The sequence below is a fragment of the Bacillus rossius genome, chromosome 3 (assembly GCF_032445375.1).
Source record: "Bacillus rossius redtenbacheri isolate Brsri chromosome 3, Brsri_v3, whole genome shotgun sequence".
Taxonomy (NCBI): Eukaryota; Metazoa; Arthropoda; class Insecta; order Phasmatodea; family Bacillidae; genus Bacillus; species Bacillus rossius.
In genome coordinates, this window is record NC_086332.1 from 110050052 (window position 1) to 110070097 (window position 20046).

The 20046-nt window shown below is 37.2% G+C and overlaps 1 protein-coding gene across 2 annotated transcripts in view; it reads right to left on the minus strand.

Moving 5' to 3' along the window:
- The window catches only part of LOC134531127 (ATP-binding cassette subfamily G member 4), a 264193-nt gene that overhangs the window by 211174 nt on the left and 32973 nt on the right, over positions 1-20046 (minus strand). Inside the window, exon 2 of one of the 2 annotated variants that reach the window (XM_063366701.1) lies at positions 16423-16553. In XM_063366701.1, the coding sequence (XP_063222771.1) occupies positions 16423-16553 (131 nt within the window). Of the gene's footprint in view, positions 1-16422; positions 16807-20046 lie in introns of those variants that run through there. The other variant, XM_063366706.1, reaches the window with a different exon arrangement.

Consider the following 20046-nt stretch of genomic DNA (forward strand, 5'->3'; position numbering starts at 1 on the left):
AAATGTGCTGCCTTTTCGTTGTCGGTGCTTCCAAATGTGCTGCCTTTTCGTTGTCGGTGCTTACAAATGTGCTGCCTTTTCGTTGTCGGTGCTTCCAAATGTGCTGCCTTTTCGTTGTCGGTGCTTACAAATGTGCTGCCTTTTCGTTGTCGGTGCTTCCAAATGTGCTGCCGTTTCGTTGTCGGTGCTTCCAAATGTGCTGCCTTCTCGTTGTCGGTGCTTCCAAATGTGCTGCCGTTTCGTTGTCGGTGCTTCCAAATGTGCTGCCGTTTCGTTGTCGGTGCTTCCAAATGTGCTGCCGTTTCGTTGTCGGTGCTTCCAAATGTGCTGCCGTTTCGTTGTCGGTGCTTCCAAATGTGCTGCCTTTTCGTTGTCGGTGCTTACAAATGTGCTGCCGTTTCGTTGTCGGTGCTTCCAAATGTGCTGCCTTTTCGTTGTCGGTGCTTCCAAATGTGCTGCCATTTCGTTGTCGGTGCTTCCAAATGTGCTGCCTTTTCGTTGTCGGTGCTTCCAAATGTGCTGCCTTTTCGCTGTCGGTGCTTCCAAATGTGCTGCCTTTTCGTTGTCGGTGCTTCCAAATGTGCTGTCTTTTCGTTGTCGGTGCTTCCAAATGTGCTGCCGTTTCGTTGTCGGTGCTTCCAAATGTGCTGCCTTTTCGTTGATGGTCCTTCTATTTTAATGTTGTTTTGACTCTAGTATTATTGTAAATGGTTCTTGATTTGACTAGCGTTTTATTCCATACGGTGCATGTATATAAGCGAGTCCTAGACAACAGGACGCTCAGTTTGTTACTGACGTCGTCGGTGTAAGGATCACCTAGTTTGTTTCTTCTAGTGCATTAATCACGTAATTACCTGTTCTTGCGAACTCGATGGCATCTTTACCGACTTTAACGACGAACTCGATGGAGGTTGTACCATCGTCTACGGGAACCTTGACGACAGCTACGACGGAGAAGGAGCAGATTCCGTTGACAACGTCGATGTCAACACTGGAGGAGATTTCAACAGATGTGATACCACCAGCAGAAGATAGCTTAATGACTATTGAGCTGGATGTGCAGGAAACCACGACGATCGACGATACGACCTCGATGGAGACTTCAATGGATGCTGATTTGACAACTAGCGAACATCGGTGCTGTTATTGCGACAAGATTTTCTCAAACAAAAGCAATGCTCGGCGACACGAGAGGAGCGAATGTGCCAAGAACCTATATCGTAAAATGTTTGTTTGTGAGAAATGTCATAAGCAGTTTGCCAGAAAAGATAATATGAAAACGCACATGAAGGCATGCAAAGGTCCTGCTGTTCGGCAGAAAGTAAAGGTTTCGTCGCAACAACGATGCATCGATGTGCATAAGAGAATGCCTGGAAATGGTACTACTGTTGTAACGCCTGTATCTGGATCGGGTCTGAAAGGATCGTCTTCATCACCACGGTATCCTTGCAGCTACTGTGATACGTCGTTCGCATTTTCCCATGATGCACGAAGACATGAGCGGAGCAAATGCACGAAGAATCCATCTCGCATGAAGTTTCGATGTGATGAGTGTCATGAATGGTTTACTCGAATTGATAATTTGCGACGACATGCGAAAAACTGTAAAGGTGAAGTCCGTGTGCCTACTGCTGAACTACCTGCAGAAATTTCGACTCCTCGGTTTAGGTTGAAGGCTCGTGAGCGTACAAGCAAGAAAACCGATGTGCAGCAACCGATTGGTATGACGTCTGAACAGGAAAATAAACCTAAGACTGTGTTCGGAGCATTACAAGTGAACGATAATGGCTTCTACTTGGCGCAGTCTGCATTTCGTGGAACATTGAAGGACTATTATTATTTAAATACGTTAGGTGAGTCGAAAGACATTTGTAATTTTCTTGATGATATCAGAGAGGACATAATCAATCAGCTTACTGATGATGTAGCAACAAACGGACCTTTGAAATATAACTTGTGGTTGGACTGTATATATGGAAAGCCATATCCGTTCGATGACAAAGTGAAGAAGTGTGCATTCAAGACATCGGCTGCAGTAATTTACAGTTCTAACGATGTGAAGCAAACTGTTAAAAACGGTATCCAGAAACTCTGTCAAGAAGAGGTGGACTATGTCTGTAAAGGTTCTGGCTGGACTCTGTCTAGTATAAACCGATTGGAGCTAAGAATTAGTCATTTCACACCGCTGCGGAACTAAATGATTATAAGATTGCTGGCTTTCGCAAATGATCCTGTAGTAGAATAGAAATTATGTAATAAATATTATGTTTGTAAAAGAACTTGCAGTGTTTAATTCCTCGAACCTGTTACTATTATGTTAAATTGATGTTATATTTAATTTTTTTTGCATCATCCAAGATCGAACCGAGGACGGGAATCGATCGAATCAATATGTAAATTAATGAGTGATTTATTTAATGAATTTTGAAAGTTTTCCCGAATTTCTAGCTAAATAATTACGGATTTTCAAGATGGCGGCCAAATGACAAGATGGCGGGTGTCACAGTAATAAATTATAACTGCACTCTAGCGGATACGAATTAAACTAACATGTCATCGGCGCACTCTAGCCGACGATACAATGATGATGGCTTCCAGCATCGAAGACAAGATGGCGGACATGACATCATACTACCTGACGATATATATGCTTTGAAAAAAAAAGTGGTGGGAGTCAGTATGCCTGCGTCCACTGTGAGGGAAGGATCGGTCATCATTTTTAATTTTTTTGCACTCGTCGGGTTCGAACCGAGGACTCCGAGCTCCGTGTCGTAAATGTTTTTTTTTAAATATTTTTTATTAAAAATATTATTATTTAATTTTTTTATAATTTTAAAATTTTTTTCATTAAAATCGGATAATAAATTTAAAGATGGCGGCCGTAACGGAAATTGCAATGGTGACATCATAATTCAAAATGGCGGATAACACAATGCCGGAATGTTCGAGAAAACGAAATGACGTCATCCAAGATGGTGGATCCAAGATGGCCGTCGGGGTCAAGGTCAAAGGTCAAGGTCACATCCTGATAGAGGCTTAACTGAGGCTTGAGTTAAGGATGCTTAAGCCTCTATCAGGACATTTCTAGCCGTTGGGATTTTTAAGGACTAAATCGGGAAATTTTCCCTCGAAACGGGAATTTTTCCCTCGAAAACGGGAAATTTTTTCTTAAAACGGGAAATTTTGAGTCATTTTTGAGGAATTTTGAGGAATTTTTGCCGCCGTGACGTCACAAATCCAAGATGGCGGACACCGGCACCGGCACCACGCGCCAGCGCCAGATCTAGTTCCGGCTATTATATACTACTTAAGAAAACTACTACAACTGTATCAAATGTTATGTTATAATGTTTAAATTTCTAAATGGTGCAAGATAATACAACATTCCATGCGGAAAAAGTCGTGGGCAGTAGATACGTATAGTTATAGGTGTGGGGCTATGCATGCTGATTTTTCATATACTGCATAGATGCGAACATGTAAGAATAATCTATCTATCTTACTATAATAAAACAGTACTTTTTCTGTCTGTCTGTTTGTACGCGATTTTGATGAAATTTTGTGTGTGAGTTCACGGGGATTCGAGGATGGTTAAGATTCACAATTGGATATTTTATCTCGATTCTGAGTTAAGAAAAACTAAAAAAACACGCTTTAAAAGCAAAAAAACTAAGCATTGTTGATAATTAGCCTCCATGGCAAAGGGCTTTTGCATTGTTGTTGCCTTCTGCGTAACCATGGGAAAGGTTTTTGGTAACGGCAGTGGCGTGCCCAAGAGGAGGGCATAATGAGAAGATACAAAATGTCCAGCGTAGAAATACTTACCGCCATATCCATATCTCACAAAAAGTACATTTGGGCAGGACAATGTGTGTCGGGTCCGCTTGAAAGATATATAGAGAGATAGAGATATAAATATAAAGATAGAGAGAGTTATAGAGATATACATAGAGAGAAAGAGAATTAGAGAGATAAAGAGAGATGCTTAGTATACGTTTAAAAAATTACAAAAAAATTGATTGAGGCATTGCAACGCATGCCGGGCATTATCTAGTACTGTACTATATTTCTAAAAAAAAATTACGAAAACCCCTGACATCGTCACCATAAAAATGATAAATTTGCAAAATAATTAAGGCACATCTTTTAATGCTACGAAGCACACTCTTAAGAGAAATGTTTTAAACTTATGTTGGGATGTAACTAATATCTTAAAAGCATTCTGAAACCGTTACTTTGAGGGAAACCTTAATATACCGAACACCATACCATCCTTTAATCGAGTACGATTTTCGCTTCTTAAGACCCATTTGTCTTCAAAATGCACTGTACTGTGTAAGTAATAAATCAGTCTTAAAATCAGTTAGTTATTTTATCTTCCTATTTCGTATTCTAATTGAGATAAATATCAGATAAGCATGTGTTACTTGTATCACGACATCAGTAATTAATATTTCATTTTATTTTTTTGTTAACTAATGTGCATAGGGCAGTGCACTAGACATCACTACCTGTGTGTAGTGTTGCGTTACACTTTTTAACGCTTTAGAGTTTACATAAAATGATAAATTCAAATTTTCGTTTAAAAGTATAAATATCAGAGATCAATTTAATTAATGTCCAGTATAACTCAGTCAGTAAAACATTCGGAAATATGTATAGGACCTGTTAACCTAAATATTTGTTAACAGTTAAACTGAACTAAGATGTGTTAGAGGGGTTTTTTCTCTGTCCGTATATTAAAGGTATGGAACATCAATAAATATAGTTTAAAAAACTAAAGAAACATGCTTTTAAAGATTATCAAACTAAAAAGTTAAAAATAATTTTAAAATTTAATTTATGACAATAGTACATAAGCAATACTAGTATAAATGAGAAAAAAAGCTTGAGGCGCTTTGTGCCATATTTTTTGTATATTAAGCGCCCCATGCTTTATTCTCATTTATACTAGTATTGCTTATATACTATTGTCATAAATTAAATTTTAAAATTATTTTTAACTTTTTAGTTTGATAATCTTTAAAAGCATGTTTCTTTAGTTTTTTAAACTATATTTATTTTTAACTTTTTAGTTTGATATTCTTTAAAAGCATGTTTTTTTTAGTTTTTTAAACTATATTTATGTATAATTATCATAGTGAAATGAGTTACCGACACTACCTATTACCATCTGAGATAACTATTTGGAGTTGCAACGTCACAAAGAAATGGTAAAGTCTCTCCGAATTATTTACAGTTAGATGTATGGATATAATCTTAGAATTTACCAGAATAAAAAACATTTTTTTTCCGGCGTGGCCGGGAGTAGAACCCACGATCGCTGAATCCGAAAGCTGACGTCTCAGAAGTTTTTTTTTAGGTTTTTAATAGGTTTTTATTTTTCGTAATTGTCACAATACATGGTTTGCAGGGTTATTTATACATACCAGCAGTTTCCTGCTCTTTTGCCAAATTTTTACATATTAACACTTCAGTTTTTACATGGCACAGAATATATACATATCATAAAAGGAAACTTTAAAAAACCTTTTGTCTTTGCCTTTGGAGCCATTGGGCTCAATGTCTTCACATCACTGGGAAATGCACACATTATTACATTTAGTATTATTTACAAAGAATTAGAAATGAATAAATACAGATAAGTGTTACAAGAAAACTGAATATTATTGGTTTAAAAACTAAGCTATCAAACAAACAAACAAACAATGCGCTATGGTTGCCGTCCGTTAATGGCTACACCGGTATGGCACTGTGGTTGGCGTCCATACTATACACATATATACATGATATACACTGCACTTTCACTTTGGATGGTGTCCCAGTGGAGATCTTGGGGCCGCCCAGTCAGGGCGGCCTGCCGGGGTGGTAATCTGTAATGAGTTTGTGTGGATAGGGTCTGGTGATGTCGTGTTTGCCAATGTTCTGTATCAGTGTAGACGGGTGTTGTGCAGCTTTGTGGAAGAATTTGTCTGTGTATCGTGTGACTAGAGATCTTGGTGATTGTGTGTTTGCAAGGTCATGTAGCTGTATGTTGGTTACGTGTCTGTATTTCCCGAGTGTGGCTCTGAGTAGTTTATTGAAACATGTATTTAGTTGGTGGAAACGGATGTCGGGTACATGGGCAAATATTACTGATGCATACAATAAGATAGGTACTATGTACGCCTTGAAGAGGCGTACACGGTCCTGGTCTGGGAGGGGGCTGTAGGGGCGGAGTATGGGGGAGAGCGAGTTGAATACGCGATAGGCCCGGGCAGTGGCCGACGAGAAGTGCTGTGAGAAGCGCAGTGTGCGATCCAGTGTCACACCGAGGTATTTCACTGAATCGCTCCAGTAGATCACTGCGCCTCCCACGAACAGTGCTGGTGGCTGACGGGGGCGGCGACTGGTGAAAAGAATTGCTTCTGTCTTGGCGGGGTTGGGAAGGATTCCCCAGGACATGAAGTAGGTATTGACAGAGACAGTGCTTATCAGAATGAAATTACAGAACTACTTTTGTGCAAGGAAATGTATTTTACAAATACATTTCAAGAGAAATCACCTTTAAATGAAATAGATCTTGCTGACATGGAAGAAATAGACTTAAGGTGGGTTTACGATTGAAAATTAAGAATTAAGACTTAAGACTTAGTCCTGTACTTACCATATGACTCTATGTAAACTAGTGGAATGGTTTATGATTGTCGTGTGTGAATTTTGACGGGTCGTGTGCGAACCATATAATGACTTAAGACTTAACAGAAATGGTTATATTTTATATTTTTCGTTAAGACTTAAGGGAAGCGACCAATCACAACAAACCGGAACCTTTCAACCGGAAGTTTATGTCTTATTATTGGACTGAGCGAGGCAGTATTTTGGGTTAGAATTCGTATGTAATTTGTAATCATCATCCATTTCGAAAAATAGATATCCCATTTGTCAATAACCTATTTCAAACCTGCTTCTCCGTTTCGAACAATGGCCGACCATGTGTTTTGTTCTGTGATTGGTTAGAATTAACGACTTCTATGGCAATCATAAACTGTAAAATGTAGTTTTGACTTAATCGTGTGCTCGATGTTAAGTTATAATTCTTAAGGAAATCAATCGTAAACCCAGCTTTAGATTTAGAGGCCAGGCCCCTTTCAAGTGACGAAATTTCTCTTGAAGGGCTGAAATATGTTTCTGGCTATATAGCTCACCGTTTCAGAAATAAATATCCTGACCTTGGCACTACGGATTTCAATTCGGAGGACGATAGCTGGATACATGTATAATCAAAGGGTAACTTAAAATGTCCCACTAATGAATTTTTTGAATTAATAAAGATCGCTGAAATGTGTTTTGATAATATTCATGGCAACAATTTGTGCAAAAAAGAGCGGATTTTTGAATCACTGACTAAAATTATTTGCGGAACTACTGAAAATAAATATCCAGAAGAAGTTTTGTCAGGACAAGAACGTATATGCGTATCAAGTATTTGAACATGAAATATTTTAACGAACAAGACCAAAAACTCAAAGAAAGAAATAAGATGAGGAAAACTACCCTCTAAGATTTTTCAGTGTGATAGTGTCCACTTTCCTTCACCATAATATGTATGTTCATAATTTATTTACGATGTTTTTTAATTACTATATTTAAGAAAAGCATTTATTGTGAATATCGCAGCAACTATGTAGGGCTTAAGGTATTTATTGTATTCCAAATATTGAGTATGTCATTTTTATTGCCTTTATTAAAAATAATATATATTAACAATGTAACAAAATTGCGATATTTTTGTATTGCTATTGCAATTTCGTTTCTTGTAAACATTATTTTAGACTTTTTCATATTGAAATTAAATTTGCTATAGGGTTGTTTGTATTTTAATTTTACAGTTATAAGATTTTTTATATGTTGTTTACTGTTTACAAACATTTGAAAAATATTTCCTTAAACATATTTCCATTTCCATGGCAATAGTCTTGTTAGCTTTTCGGGTAACTCTTCTACATGGATGATAAGATGGTGCGACATCTAAAACATATCACACCACCTTTACATAACTATAAAACTAAGAGGTGTTTTCTTTACATAATATTAAAGCACAATGTTTCCTTGTGGCGTAGGTGATTTAGAATTTCCATTTATCTAGAAAAATGGGCTTTCAGAATGTTTTTTAACACACAGTGTTTGGGAAGGTTTTTGAAGAAAAAAATTGACTACGCGTTTTATTTTTTTGCAGCTGAATTCGGGCACTTGCATGAAATATAATTAATCCGTAGGAAGCGCAATGGTTTAAAGTATTGATGTTGAAAATTTGAAAAGATTTATTGAAATAGTGTGAGAGAATGAGCGAGTTGAGTGAGAAGAGTGCGGGAGTGGCCACATGACGTCTGCGCAGTTGCGGACAAAAGATAATCCATTCCGCCTCCCCATGGCGAAGGATGAGTGAAAGAGAAACCTGATAAACCTTCCCCTCCTCCGGGCACAATAGAACCTTATCGGCTGTGTGTTAGAGGGAGAGCGAGATACAACCTTCGAGGTTTTGTTAGTTCCCACTAGATGGCAGGCCGCAGAGCGACCACCAGCGACACCCTTCCCGTATGAAGGCCATCTCGCCACTGACGAGCTGGAACTAAGCTCCTGACCTCCCTACATAGTAACGGTCACCCACATAGGCATCTAGACTCTTTAGTGGTCATATGATAAAAAATTCATTGTTTTCGGGCTTGTGACCGTTTTTTTACCGTGCACCAATCGCCTTAACAACCAGATAAATTAAAAAAATAAGATTTCCAAAAAAAATTAAAATTATAGAAAAATAAAAAAAAGGTGACGAAATGCCTAATTTCCGGCACAAAATTAATTATCCTAATCAAGCTTGTGATAATCACTGGTCGATGACGAAAGTGACCTTGTCGTTGGTGTTGAACCAGAAGACACCAGGGATAATCATTTTTATTATAAACATACACGGAAGATGAACGTAGCAGAGAGATTGATTATACCTCATGGGAAGGTCCTAACATATTGGTTGACAGGCTAAGACTTCTACATGGTTCGCTTTGTGCAGGAAACTATTCGAGCATCAAAGAAATATCCTTCATACTTAAAGAACTGAGGGAAGCTGGCTACATAAAATAATGGTTTCCATTAATTGCATGTGTACTTAAAGAAAAATTAAGATTTTTTAAAAATGTACTTTATCATTTCTCGAAAGCTCATATCTAAATAAATTTATAACTAAAAGGTGTAAAAAAAGTCACCACTGACATCCAAAATGTATATTGATAAAGTCATGCATGTATTCATGTCATGTTCGATAAAAAAAAGTAATTGAAATTAGTTGGAGCATTTGGAGCTGTTGGAGCAGTTGGAGCATTTGTAGCATTTGGAGCATTTGGAGAATTTGGAGCATTTGGAGCTGTTGGAGCATTTGGAGCATTTGGAGCATTTGGAGCTGTTGGAGCATTTGGAGCATTTGGTGCATTTGGAGCCTTTGTAGCATTTTGAGCTGTTGGAGCATATGGAGCATTTGGATCCTCTGGAGCTGTTGGAGCTGTTAGAGCATTTGGAGCAGTTGGAGCTGTTGGAGCTAAGAATTAGTCGTTTCACGTCTATGCAGGGCTAAATGTTTATAAGATTGCTGGCTTTCGCAAGTGATCCTTTAGTAGGATAGAAATAATGTAATAAATATTATGTTTGTAAAAGAACTTGCGGTGTTTTATTTCTCGAAGCTGACATTTTTCTGGTATTTAAATTAAATTTTATTTTCAGCTTCGTTCATAGCTCGAAGAAAGTTTCGATTCAATGTGTAAAATAATGTGTGATTTTTTCGGTGAATTTTGAAATTTTTCCCGAACTAATAAGTCAATAAATACAAATATCTAAAATAGCGGTCGTAATGGTTTAAAGGATGATGGTAATAGATGATTTTAAGTCTCTTTTAGGACTTTGATAATAATTTATTATAATAATTATTTTTTCCATAAAATTATTTTTTTGCATCATCCAAGGATTGAACCAAGAACAGGAATTGATATAATCAATCATTTCTTTAATGAGTGAATTTTTTGATGAATTTTGTAATTTTATCCAGAATTTCTAGCTAAATAATTACACGATTCCAAGATGGCGCCCAAATTTCAAGATGGCAGGCACTTCAGTAATAATAAATGATTACTGCACTCTAGCGGGTAAAACTTAGACAATAATGATGGTAATGTACTCTATAAGACGAGTACACGCACAAGAAGGTGTCCTCCAGCAGACGAAAACAAGATGGTGGCAATGACCTCTAGCAGGTGGTAGCTCCTGGTAGCATGTACTGAACGAGAAATGGCGGATCCATGATGGTCGTCAAGGTAAAATCATATTTCAAGGTCAAAGTAAAATTTCACTGTTTTTTTTTTTGCTCTAATAGTTTCGAAGCAAGGACAGGAATCGAACTAATTAATCAGTATTCTAATAAGTAATTTTTTTTTCGAATCTCTAGCATTAAAATTATGTATTTTCAAGATAGCGACCGTAACGAAAAGTGCAACGGTGTTTTTTAAGATTTTTATTATTTCATTTGATTGATTAATTTTTTAATGATTTTTAAATTTTTTCCCGATTTTCTAACAAAACAATTACGGATATTTAAGATTGTGACCGTAACGATAATTGTTACAGTTACGTCTTAATACATGATGGTGGTTCTGTCTCGAACAGGTGGTGCTATTATTACTTCAAATAAAAAAAAATTACAAGTCCGAATATGCATGTTATTTTTATATATACCTTATTTTATTCTCAGTTTGGTAAATGTCTCGATGGCCGTGCGGTTAAAGGAGTATGTTTTCCAATCTAGAGATCAGAGCTGCGATGGTTCGAATCACAGCGCTTTCAATGTATTTTGTTAAAAAAATTAAATTTAATATGTCGATAAGGACCATAATAGCTATGGTAGGTAATGGAACATCGACCTTATGTGATGAATCAGAGCGACGCTGGCGCTCTCTATGAACAAACAGCAGAAACAAAGTCCTTGGTATCCATGATGGTGACCTCCAGAAGAACAAAAATAAATAAAATAAAGAGCTAGGCTGGCGCTCTCTAGGAACAAACAGCAGAAACAAAGTCAACGGTATCCAAGATGGCGGCCTCCAGAAGAACAAAAAAAAAAATCAAGAGCGTTGCTGGCGCTATCTAGGAACAAAAAACAGAAACAAAGTCGACGGCATCCAAGATGGCGGCCTCCAGTGGAACAGAAAAATTCAATATGGCAGTCATGACGAAAATTTCATCATGAGTGGGGCGTTCTATTTAAATATGGCGGATCCAAGATGGCAAAAAAAAAAAAAAAAAAAAAACAGATTAAGGTCGAAACCGTAGTCGTTTATTCCTAGATGTCTAAAAATTGTAACGATCGTAAACGCTGAATTTTTTTTACATACCTACAATGTAAAGTATTTCCCCAGTATATAACATTATTTTTTCAAACGTTTTCTTTTACTGTAAGTTCTCACATGCTCTGTGGTTTTTAAATAAAATAGTTTGATTTAAAGTTTTTTGTCCTAAAGTCATTTGTCCTAACTAAGTTTTTCATAATGTCGTTTGTCCTAAAATCATTTGTCCTAAAATTCGTTTGTCCTAGAGTCGTTTGTCCTAAAGTCGTTTGTCCTAATGTCGTTTGTCCTAAAGTCGTTTGTCCTAATGTCGTTTGTCCTAAAGTCGTTTATCCTAATGTCGTTTGTCCTAAAGTCGTTTGTCCTAATGTCGTTTGTCCTAAAGTCGTTTGTCCTAAAACTCAGAGTAAGGATTTATCGATACTGGAACCGTCGTTTGTCCTAAAAGTCGTTTGTCCTAAAGTCGTTTGTCCTAAAGTCGTTTGTCCTAATGTCGTTTGTCCTAAAGTCGTTTGTCCTAAAGTCGTTTGTCCTAAAGTCGTTTGTCCTAATGTCGTTTGTCCTAAAGTCGTTTGTCCTAAAACTCAGAGTAAAAGTATTTTGAAGCTGTTCCGTCGTTTGTCCTAAAATTCGTTTGTCCTAAAGTCGTTTGTCCTAAAGTCGTTTGTCCTAACGTCGTTTGTCCTAAAGTCGTTTGTCCTAATTTTTAGGACAAACGAAATTAGGATAAACGCTTTAGGACAAACGATTTTAGGACTAACGCCGCACCCCCGGCATTTTTAGCCCCACCCCAGGGATCTATGCCCCAGCCCCTAGCCATTTGGAAAGCCTTCTGGGAAACTCTACCAACATATTTCGGAGAAGATAGAAATAAAGGATTCCTTATGAAAGTTAGAGTTCACATAAAGAATTTTCAGCCTACCTCTATTCCTTAGAGTGGTATTTGGCCTTGAAAATACGTTTTAGTAATGCTGTTTTATTTTCATAATATCGAAAACAATAAAATACTATTTCGACATAGTGTGTTATAATGCGAAGTAGCACTTTCGTTGCATTACAAAAAATAGCGGTTGGCAGCCTTTAATCGCATACAGCATTAGTGCCTCACCTATGTTATGGATATTCGATACCGTCCTGTTGATATTAATGACCTAACGAACAAGAACACCCCTCTTGTTTGCAACTGCCTATGACGTACAGGTTTGATGGACAAATGTAACAATTTTAGCGACAATTATATAATGCTTGCAAGCAGGGGCGCAACAACTAAATTTCCAAAGGGGGGGGGGGGGCAATATACATTTTTATAAAGAATCATCGATCCCCCCTATTGAAGTGGGGGGTCCGGGGGTCCGGGGGTCCTCCCCAGGAAAAATTTGTATTTCAAGGTGGAAAATGGTGCTATTTAAGCAGTTTTATTATCTAAAAATTGATTACACAGCACTTTCTTTGCCCCCATTTGCCCCCACTTCAAGGTTTCAGGGGGGGGGGCAATATACCCTTGCCCCCCCCCCCCCCTGTTAGTAAGCATTACTTCGTACAGGCAACAAACAGTATGTAGGTACGGTCGGGAAAGCACACCGACTGATTATCGCCAGGAATAAAACTGACTGCACGGAAATAAGTTATTCTTAATGGCTCGTTTATTTGCTGGAGGGTCATGTTTCCCAAGGTTGGACTGTTGGTATGTGGCATAGTGGCAACGCGTTACGATCACTGATAATGGCCCATAACATGTGGAAGTTGTCTCCAGGGTTTTTACTTTTGTGAGGCAGGTATAAGTGGGGTGGGGACGGGGTAGAGAGACCTCCATCGGAAAACTGTACATTAGGAGTCACGTGGTTACAGAACATTCTTTAGTACCCACGATGAACTCTTGCACAAATGCACACTGCTGCATTAGACTGATTGCTCCCAACTGAACCTCTAAATACTCGCTTGTTTGCGTACTTGCTTGCTGAGAACACACACATCAGGTCCTCTAATACCAACTGCAGTGGTGCGTTTTAGTTTTAGCTGTGGGGAGTTGACTGTCACGTGTTGCTTACGGAATCAAATATTAATTAATTGAAAGTCAAAAATGTTGTATACAGTTGAAAGTGCCGAACCCTGTTGTTTAAACCAAAGTACGAAGTAGTATTAAAAATAATTAACACGACGAAAAACCCCGTAGAATAAAACAGTATCCTCGAAATAATAGTTAAAATACGTTTTAGATAATTTTAGACAGTTTGAACGGATTTATTAAAACTGATTTACGAATAGAGGTAAGCTGTAAGTTGCTTACATAAACGCTACCATAGGGAATCACCGCCCGAAATACGTATTTCGGAAGAGTTCACGAACAATGTTTATTTTTTTAAAAAAAAGTGGTCTGTATTCGGCACATCAAAAACTCTGAATGTCCTAATTAGTAGCCATTTGAGAACTTTATTCAATACATAAAACAAAATGTGTTGACTATATTGTGGCGATTGTTATGATCGCACGATAAGAGTTAAGCTATAAACATCACAATCCAATTTCAGAAGAAGAAATTATTTATTCTTGCATTTAATTTTGCAATTCCTGTACTATTGTGGATTTTACTCTGGTAGAAATATTTTTACCCTATAATTACAAAATACCAACTACAGCATTGAGAACCGACAAATAGGTAAATATAATAGACGCCTTTTTTGTACTAACACAATTTTCTCGGCTAATGCATAATATGTCAACGCGTCAAAAATCAAAAAGGAGAAACTGTGTTTGCTGGTTTCAGCGAACGACTGTATATGTTCCGTTCCATAAGATCCGTCGCCGCATCCGTGTCACCGTAGAATGGGCTTAAACATCTGAATTAAGAAAATTACCACTTTTCTGCATGATTGTAATTAGCACGGACTTTTATATCAAATACTCCCAAACGAACTTAAATGAATGAAAGTATTTTCAATAAAAATTTTACCGTTATAATACAGCCCAGTAACTTAAGTTTGTAGGAAGTATTTACAGGATGATTTCAAACGTTTCAGAAAAAAACAGTGCGCATAACTATTAGTTCAATAAAAAATAATAGGAGACGGTTTATCGTCGTTAAATATATCAATTAACTCCTTTTTTCCGTTATACTTAAAGAAACTTTTCACATGGATGTTAACTTTCAGATTTTTAATCATGCCAAATTAATATAGTTAATGCACACGGTCCATTTTCCTTTTGTTATTTGAGGTCAGTTACACTTATAATATATTAAATAATTCTCAAAGTATGAAAATAGTCATAACAATTTAAAATTTATTTTTTCCCGAAAGACTAGGATATTTCAATAAGTTAAAAACATATAAAGAACTATACTTTGTGAAAAAAATTGTGAATATTCGTAAAAATAGTGTTTTCTAATTCAGAATGGATTCTGGAAGACACAGTAATGGTAAAAGGCATAAAAGTAGAGGAAATTTTTGGGGTTTGAGACGTTAGAAACCAGTAAATATTGATAATAAATAATTGAAATAGCAGTAATTAAAAATTTTAAAGCAACATTTATAACATCCAGTTCTTTATTTTCTTGCGTTTAATGCTTTTCACCCCATAATTACCTCTGACTTCATTGTAGTCACCACTACTCAGTATCTTAATAGCCAATAGATATTTAAAACACTGTTTTTGCGAGACAATTAAGAATCATTTGTAGTCTATATTGAAAAAAATTTGTTCAAAAGAAGCTAATGTAAAAAAAATTACCCAAAGATTTTTACAGTTCTATTTCTAAGTGACAGGCACTATATATATTTTTTTTTTTTCTTCCACTTCTTAAAGACTAATTTACAAATATCGCAAGTGGTATATTAAGTTGCTTCTCCGACCAAAGAATATTTGGAGAAAACTATATTTTTTGTTAAATTATTCTGTTCTTGCATGAATTATCTGAATGTTAGGTACGTACAGATCTTAACATAGCCTTACAAACATTGTATGATTGACTTATTTTATATACATAGGTCAGTGTAAAATTTTATCCACATGAGATTTGCCCAATGCTTGCTACCCTGCAACATTCTAGTGTGTTAGTGTAAAATTGACGATTTGCGATATAACTAAATTGTTCGGTGAAACAATTTCTTTTTGAGAATATCTATAGTCACAGAGGCAGCTTACATATATACCAAATGCAATTTATTCATTTATTATACGCCGAGAAAAAAAAATAATAATGTTCGCCCATTCGACAGGGCGTGCATTCATTCCTCAACAGAAAGGCGTTAAATGTGAAACCGAACTATTCTAGAAAAAATAATTTACTTAGAATGTAAATTTTAAACAAACTGACTTACTGATCGCAAATTTTCGGAAGCTGGAAACAGACGCCTGCCCACTGACCAGTAAGAAAGAGAGGGTGACTTAGACGGTTATTGCCTCGGCGGAGGCAGAGTGAGCTGATTGAACTAAGGCCAAGCTGCAATCGCAGTAACATTTTCAAAACCATAAGAATTACATTAACCAAAGCCATAATCAAAACGTCTAGCTACAATCGACTTAATCAAATCGGATAATTCGATTCTAATCAAATAGCTATATTTCATTTCGCAGGAATATATTTGACATGAATTTACCGTAACGTATAATAATTTTTCACATATTGAAATTTCCGAGGGCACGCATAAACAAGTTGATATAAGGGTAAAAAAATCTCCCACTAGTCGATAGGCTACACTAATGATCTCGCAAAACTTGCTACGCTACTATGATTTTGCAATACATGGTGCACCACTCAATACAATACGTACTTGTAGAGTCAAATACACTAGCGAATACTTATACCCGACATCTCTATCCTGAATAAACAGGCAAGTGAGTAAAATAACATAGAGGTAAGGTGTGTTACTATTAAGATATTTTACCAATATTTTGTAAAATTTTATATTATATGGTGTCAAATATAAATTTTTGCCCGTAAGTTTTAGGCACTAGGTGTTTTATCTCCCCTCATACGCCTGTGCGTATATTGATAAAAAAGAAATGTTTGTAAATGAAAAGAAAGCATGCATGATACTGGACAGGTGCAGGTACTCACTCTTCTTGCGACCCTCCTTGACGGTGTAGGTGAGGTCGCTGAAGCCGATGTCGACGGGCACTCTCTTGGGCAGGTGGGTGAGCGTCTTGGGCTGGCACGGCGTGATGGTGACCTTGACCGAGGACGCCTTCCTGGGGGGCACAAGCAGACCCTGCAGACCCTGCAGACCCTCCGCCTCGCCCTCGGAGGCGCCTGGGTTGCCGTCCAGCTTCATGGCAGACGCGAGTGTGAGCGCTCTGCTGCACGCCCGACTGCTGCGCCCCGCGGCCCTAGACTGCCTGGGCGCTGATAGCGAGGCCGGCGAGGCGGGCCTCAAGGCCACGGCCACTGGCGGCCAGTGCGCGGGCTTCCTGCACTCGCAGTCACTTGGTGTCCGTGTGCTCTTTCACAATTTTCACTTTGCCGCTCGCACCGCCATTTTGGAAACATGGCGCACAAAAACAGTTTTTTTTTTACAATATCTCCTTTCAAACTCATTTTACGATAAAAATAGATATGTAATAAATTAAACTACCTAATGTATGTATTTGCCTTTGTTTTTGTTGTAAAATCAATAGTTTCAGCGCACTCCAACATGTGTATTGGCAAAAAAAAACTAATTTCAACACCACCATGAAGTTGAGTAAGTGGCGTGTTTTTTTTTTTGTGGTATCCCCAGTAGGCCTAATCCAAATAATGAACTTATTACAATTTTCAGTTAAATTTCCTTCGCTTTGTTATTTTTGATGGACCCAGGTTTGGCGGGTTCATCTTGTTCAGAACCGAGCGAAACGTCACAGATAGAAATTTCTTTACGTTATCAGCGATAGAGTTATCAGCTTCGGTAAAATCGCCTTCTTCCTAGATTTCGTCATAGGTTTGCTCGACAACAGTCTGTTTCTTCCTCTTTGTTGTTATATTGTAGTTGAACATGCAAATTATCACAAGCACCATTGCAATTCCTGCAAATAATGGAGCACTTTAACCGAGCCTTTTTTCATCCACAGGCTCCCCGACATCCCTTTTTGCATTTGCAAGAAATAAGTTTCAACAAGGTATCCTGAGCCGGGTTTCAAGTGTAGTGACAGGAATTAGCCCATCTCTGCTTTATTCCCATCCCCATCGCTCTGCATTGTTCAACTCCACACCACTGCTGGACTAATGTTGTCGTGCTGCTGCTTCTTTCGGCGGGAGCGATGCAAAATTAAATATATTCTGATAAGTTGACTTTCCTGGTTTGAGAATGTACATGTTTTGACGCGTAGATAAAGCCGTCAAAATAATAAGATCTACGTCTCTGGAACTGCATTGGCATGATGTAGATTATGCCTACTAGGGATACCACAAAAAAAAAACGCCTCCTGGTGGTGTGGAAATAAGTTTTTTCGCTAATACGCGTGTTAGAATAGAATTTGCGGCAATCGTACGCAGAAACCATTGATTTTACAAAAAAAAAAAATATTTACATAAATTATAGCAAATTTCCTCTAGTTTAATTTACTACATAACTATTTTATATCTTAAAATGAGTTGGATAGGAGATATTGTCAACAATAACTGTTTTTCGGCGCCATTTTTCCAAAATTGCGGCGCGAGCGGCAAAGTAAAAATTCGAAAAGAGCACGTCGAAATCTATAATGTAAGCCTACCAATTTTCAAACTCCCGGAAAACTTTCCAGGTAAGCCCCTTTTTGAGCACCAAATAACTGGGCTATAGGCCCGTTCTACAACAATGTTTCTACAATAGCAGGCCCTTTCGGAGCAATGCCGAGTTGTAGCCATGCCTGTTTATGTTGTACATACGTTAAAACGTTGTTACAAGGACGAGAATATCTAGTGTTCTATTATTACGTTGTCGTTTATTTTATTACATATGTAAATTCTGCACGTGCTATGATCTCGAAGCAAACTATGTATTTTGTTAATTAAGTTAGTATTTCGTAACCTTGAAATGCAATCTCAATGGCTGCCATTTGTAAGGTTGTCGTGCCGTCTCCGACTACGTGTCATCGCAGAACAAGCCCTCCGCTTGAGGAATCACTTGGCGGGATGCACTGGCACACGGGCCTCGACTATACTTTCCGATGTGTGTTTTAACGCAATTATAGGTTAACATACGTCTCTGTGTACGAAGACCAGTTGGATCGGCTAACTGTGTCACGTTGTCTGAGCTATTATAGGCTAGTGATGTCATGTGTACAGCCACGATTGTTTCACTGATCCACTTCTCTTCAGACTAGACCAGGGGTCGGCAACCTTTCGAGTCGGAAGAGCCAAAAATTACAATTTACAAAATTTCAAAGTTTTTAAAGAGCCACAAAATTTTTTCATTTCAACAATAAATAGTACTTGCATAAATAAAGATTTTTTATAAAAAAAACTAATCTATTTATTCATAAGAAAAATTTATTCATATATAAGTAGTGTTTTTTCACAACAAATTATATAATATACATGGTCTTATTATATAATCACTTATTATATTAGTAAAAAATTAACACAATTAAACACTTACTTACAGCACTAACTTGTACTTCAATAACAATTAATTGCGCAAACACATTCAATGGGAGCGTTGGCTTTGCATGGTTTTAGAAAGTTTGGATAAATTTGGCTCATAACTTGTTGTTTTAAGTTTCAAACACGACTCTTAACTTTCATTTGTTAGTTGGCTTCTTACTTTACTTTTAATTATATTCATGCAAGAGAACGTTTGCTCGCACGAATATGTCGATCCGAAGATAGTCAGCACTCCAATTGCCAACTTCTTCACCTCACTGTAGCAATCAGGAAGACTATTCCATGCGTCGAATATAAATAAGTGCTACAACTCGCGGCATTTCTTTTAAAGCTGTCCACTTTTGTTGTGTTACGTACAAACATTTCTGGACCTCCAACTCTTCCAACTTGCTTTTCAACTCTGTAAATTTTCCACTCCACAAAGCTTTACTTTTTAACTGGATCAATTGCATTTCTAGAGATCCAGTATCAACTCCAAATGGATCAATGTGGATTTCATTACCATTTGTGTTGAGAGGATTTACTATGAATGCTAGAGTGGTTTTGTTGGTTTTGAATGGTTGAAATCTGTCAGCAAATTCATCTTTAATTTTTTTTATAACTGTGCTGAAGTATTTCGTGTCAACAGTTGCACTGGTTTTCTCGTGATATTGCTTTAGAAATTGAAAATGAAGTAATTTAGCGCTCTGAATATCTTCTGCAAAAATAATTAATTTTTCTTCGAAACTAACCAATTCTTCTACCAAAACATAGGTTAGGTTTCCCTTTTCTTGCAGTTTTAGATTCAGCTCATTTAATTTCGCTGTGATATCCACCATAAAGTAAAATTTTTGCAACCATTTGCCGTCCTCTAATTCAGGGTGATTAATGCCTTTTTCATCGAGGAATGTATTTATTTCATTCAAGCACAAAGCAAAACGTTTCAGCACCTTACCTTTGGAAAGCCATCGCAATTTATTGTGAAGAAGGAGGTCGGAATACTGAGTCTCCATTTCGTTTAAGAATTCTTTAAACTGACGATGGTAGAGTGCTTTTGACAAGATGCTGTTAACAATCTTGATTACCAAATTCATGACCTCAACTATTTCGGCCAGAAATGTTTGGGCACAAAGTGCTTATTGGTGT